Source organism: Gobius niger (genome assembly GCF_951799975.1).
Source record: "Gobius niger genome assembly, contig: SCAFFOLD_186, whole genome shotgun sequence".
NCBI lineage: Eukaryota > Metazoa > Chordata > Actinopteri > Gobiiformes > Gobiidae > Gobius > Gobius niger.
This window is the reverse complement of record NW_027639084.1, coordinates 425-5,512: the sequence shown is the minus strand read 5'-3', so window position 1 is coordinate 5,512 and position 5,088 is coordinate 425. Positions and strand designations below refer to the sequence as shown.

At 31.6% G+C, this 5,088-nt stretch overlaps 1 protein-coding gene across 1 annotated transcript; it reads right to left on the bottom strand.

Annotated features, from left to right (window-relative positions):
* Positions 1-229: 229 nt before the first annotated feature.
* On the bottom strand, positions 230-4,173 carry LOC306982909 (nucleotidyltransferase MB21D2-like; the record flags this gene model as incomplete). The annotated part of the gene is made up of 2 exons (XM_079583351.1): positions 230-601; positions 3,865-4,173. Coding segments are annotated over 2 exons (681 nt in total), but the record flags the coding sequence as incomplete, so codon positions are not given.
* Positions 4,174-5,088: the final 915 nt, after the last annotated feature.

Below are 5,088 nucleotides of genomic sequence, written 5' to 3'. Positions count from 1 at the left end.
GTCCGTGACTTTCCCCGCGGCGTTTCAGAAGAACGTGTCCGCGGCGTTTCAGAAGAACGTGTCCGCGGCGTTTCAGAAGAACGTGTCCGTGGCGTTTCAGAAGAACGTGTCCGTGACTTTCCCGTGACTTTCTCAGAAGAACGTGTCCGTGACTTTCCAAGAACTTGTCCGTGACTTTCTCAGAAGAACTTGTCCGTGACTTTCTCAGAAGAACTTGTCCGTGACTTTCTCAGAAGAACTTGTCGTCGATGCGGAAGTGCGGCCGCGTCACGTCGTCCGGGTTGATGAACACGCTGATGGACTTGCCGGGGTTCTCCGTCACCAGCTGCTGGAGCTTCTTGGCGAGCCGGTCGTCGGGCTGCGAGTCGCCGCCGGAGTCGGACTGGGGCGAGGGCGGGTTGGCGGCCGCGGAGCCCCGCCACTGCACCTCCACCGTCAGCCTGTAGGTGGCCTTGGCGTGCTCGATGGCGGAGCGCAGGTGCTCCAGCGGGTCGGAGCGCACCGAGCACAGCTTACGGGCGTGGAGGACGGCCGCCTCGTCCGACAGCTGCTCCAGCATGTTGCACTGAGGGATGAAGTAGTTCGGACACGCCTTGTTCACCTGAAACGACACAGGTACAGGTAAAAGTACAGGTAAAAGTACAGGTAAAAGTACAGGTAAAAGTACAGGTAAAAGTACAGGTAAAAGTACAGGTAAAAGTACAGGTAAAAGTACAGGTAAAAGTAAAGGTACAGGTACAGGTACAGTTTGGCTTTACCCCAATCCAAAAGCTTCTGGGAAAAAGGTGTGAAAATAGCGAAAGAACTGAGATGAAAACAATGATGGAAATGTGACAAAAAATGGACAAAAAAAAGGGAAAAAAAGGGGAAAAAAAGACAAAAAAACGACAAAAAAATGAAAAAAAATGAAAAAAATTGACAAAAAAAGACAAAAATTTGATAAAAATGGACAAAAAAACGATAAAAAATGGACAAAAAATTGACCAAAAAAACGACAAAAAAACGACAAAAAATTGACAAAAAATGACAAAAAATTGATAAAAAATGGACAAAAAATGACCAAAAAAAAAGAAAAAAACATGAAAAAATTGACAAAAAATTTACAAAAAAAGACAAAAAATTACAAAAAATCGATAAAAAATGGACAAAAATTGACCAAAAAAAAGAAAAAAACAATAAAAAATGGACAAAAAATTGACCAAAAAAACGACAAAAAAATGACAAAAAAAGACAAAAAATTGATAAAAATGGACAAAAAAACAATAAAAAATTGACAAAAAATTGACCAAAAAAACGACAAAAAATTGACAAAAAATGACAAAAAATGATAAAAAAAAATGGACAAAAAATGACAAAAAAAAAGAAAAAAACTTGAAAAAATTGACAAAAAATTGACAAAAAAACGACAAAAAATTGACAAAAAATTACAAAACAAATGAAAAAAACATGGAAAAAATGGAAGTACAGGTAAAAGTAAAGGTACAGGTACAGGGAGTCACATTAAAACAAAGCTATTTCAATCAAAAACATATCAATAGGTGAAGTTATGTTTGACCATAGGAGCTTCTTTGAGCAGCTTCAGAATTCTTAAATCCATTAAACCCCTTAACTCCCGCCTGAACCGAGCACATTTTCTCCAGTTTGGCTTTACCCCAATCCAAAAGCTTCTGGAAAAAAGGTGTGAAAATAGCGACAAAACTGAGACGAAAACAATGATGGAAATGTGACAAAAATTTGATTAAAAAACGACAAAATTTTGACAAAAAATTGATAAAAAAACGACAAAAAATGTGAAAAGAAATGACCAAAAAAAATGACAAAAAATGGACAAAAATTTGACAAAAATGATTAAAATTTGACCAAAAAATTACAAAAAAATTACAAAAAATTACTAAAATTTGATTAAAATTTGACAAAAAAACGACAAAAAATTTACAAATAAAAGACAAAAATTTGATAAAAAATTGACAAAAAAAAGACAAAAAATTGACAAAAAAAAGACAAAAATGTGATAAAAAATGACAAAAAATTTATAAAAAATGGACAAAAAATGACCAAAAAAATGAAAAAAACATGATATAATTTACAAAAAATTGACAAAAAATTGACAAAAAATTGACAAAAAATTTATAAAAAATGGACAAAAAATGACCAAAAAATGACAAAAAAAAACACGAAAAAATTGACAAAAAATTGACAAAAAATTGACAAAAAAATGACAAAAAACCGACAAAAAAATTGACAAAAATTTGACAAAAAAAATGAAAAATTTTACAAAAAATTTCAAAAAATTGACAAATAAAAGACAAAAATTTGATAAAAAATTGACAAAAAAACGACAACAAATTGACAAAAAAAAGACAAAAATGTGATAAAAAATTGACAAAAAAACGACAAAAATTTGACAAAAAATGACAAAAAATTGATAGAAAATTGACAAAAAATGACCAAAAAAATGAAAAAAACATGAAAAAATTGACAAAAAATTGACAAAAAATTGACAAAAAAATAACAAAAATTTGATACAAATTGGACAAAAAAAAGACAAAAAGACAAAAAAACGACTAAAAATTGGACAAAAAAATGACAAAAAATTGACAAAAAAATGTGAAGAAAAAAATGACTAAAAAATAACAAAAAATTGACAAAAAAATACGAAAATGTGATAAAAATTTGACAAAAAAATTACAAAAAAGTTACAACAATGAGTTGAAACCCAACAAAAAAATGATGGAAAAAAATCTGATGACGTGAGGAAAAAGATCCTCTCGGTTCAGGCGGGAGTTAAGAGGTTAAACTTGTGAGTGTTTGGACAGTTTCTGCTTGGATTTCTTTGCAGGATGTCAGCTATTTCAACGCAACAAAACTGAGACGAAAACAATGATGGAAATGTGACAAAAAATGGACAAAAAAATAAATAATTTTTTTTTTTTTAAAAAGACAAAATGGACTAAAAAATGACAAAAATTTGATAAAAAATTGACCAAAAACGACCAAAAAATTGACAAAAAATTGACCAAAAAAATGAAAAAATTGACAAAAAATTACAAAAAATGGACAAAAAAAAGACAAAAAATTGACAAAAAAAAAGAAAAAATTGACAAAAAAATGACACAAAATTGACTAAAAAATGACAAAAAATTGATAAAAAATGACAAAAAAACGACAAAAAAACGACAAAAAATTGACAAAAAAATGACAAAAAATTGATAAAAAATTGACAAAAAGATGACAAAAAAATGACAAAAAAACGACAAAAATGTGACAAAAATTTACAAAAAATTGACAAAAAAACAACAAAAAATTGACAAAAAAATGACAAAAAATTGACAAAAATTTGATAAAAAATGACAAAAAAACGACAAAAATTTGACAATAATTTACAAAAAATTGATAAAAAATCGACAAAAAAATGACAAAAAATTGACAAAAATTTGACAAAAAAATGACAAAAATTTGATAAAAAATTGATAAAAAAATGACAAAAAATTGATACAAAATTGATAAAAAATTGACAAAAAAATGACAAAAATTTGATAAAAAAATGAAAAAAAAAAAAACGAAAAAAAATTGACAAAAAATTTACAAAAAAATTACAAAAAAATGTGAAAAAAATGACAAAAAAACGACAAAAATTTGACAAAAATTTGACAAAAATTTGACAAAAAAATTACAAAAATGAGTTGAATACCCAACAAAAAAATTCTCAGTATGTAAAAACGGTGGCCTGTTCCTTTAAGCTTCATCTTTCATGATATACAAAAGTTTTCATTCCTAGACCCAGACATTCAGCTATTTCACGCCTTCCATCAGCAGAGATCCCTTTCCTTTCCCTCACTGCTTGAGCGTGGCGGGAGAGCTCACCAGGCAGTGCTGCAGGTCGTCGATGAGGCCGAGCAGGAAGTGGGCGGCGTAGTCCTCCTGGCACAGGTAGTTGGCGGGCAGGCGGTCGCAGGCCCAGAGCATGATGCTGCGCAGGTGGTAGGGGCTGACGGCTTTGGGGCGGGACAGCAGCTTCACGATGACGGCCTTGCACGCCTGGTACGCCTGCATCAGACTGGGGGAGATGCACTTCTTCAGCTGCACCTCGCTGCGGGCGAACGACAGGCGCCACTCGTTCTCACGCCGCCCTTTGAAGGAGCAGGCGGGGACCAGGTAGAAGCCGCTGATCACCTGCGGAGACACGGTACAGGTACAGGTACAGGTAAAGGTGCAGGTGCAGGTGCAGGTACAGGTAAAGGTGCAGGTGCAGGTGCAGGTACAGGTACAGGAAGTCACATAAAAACAAAGCTATTTCAATCAAAAACATATCAATAGGTGAAGTTATATTTGACCATAGGACCTTCTTTGAGCAGCTTCAGAAGTTCTTAAATCCATTAAACCCCTTCACTCCCACCTGAACCGAGCACGTTTTCTCCAGTTTGGCTTTACCCCAATCCGAAAGCTTCGGGAAAAAAGCTGTGAAAATCGCAACAAAACTGAGACGAAAACAATGATGGAAATGTGAGAAAAAATGGACAAAAAAATGACGAAAAAAACGACAAAAAATTGTGAAAAAATTGACAAAAAAATTACAAAAAAATGTGAAAAAATCGACAAAAAATTACAAAAAATTGACAAAAAATTGACAAAAAATTTACAAAAAAACGACAAAAAATGACAAAAAAAATGAAAAAATGGACAAAAAATGACAAAAAATTGACAAAAAATGACAAAAAATTGACAAAAAATTACAAAAAATTGACAAAAAATTGACAAAAAATTTACAAAAAAACGACAAAAAATGACAAAAAAATGACAAAAAAACGACAAAAACATTTACAAAAATTTGACCAAAAAAATGAAAAATTTTACAAAAAATTACAAAAAATTGACAAATAAAAGACAAAATTTTATAAAAAATTGACAAAAAAATGACAAAAAATTGACAAAAAAAAGACAAAAATGTGATAAAAAATTGACAAAAAAACAACAAAAAATGACAAAAAAATTTATAAAAATTGACAAAAAATGACAAAAAAAAATGAAAAAAACCATGAAAAAATTGACAAAAAATTGACAAAAAAATGACAAAAAAACGACAAAAAA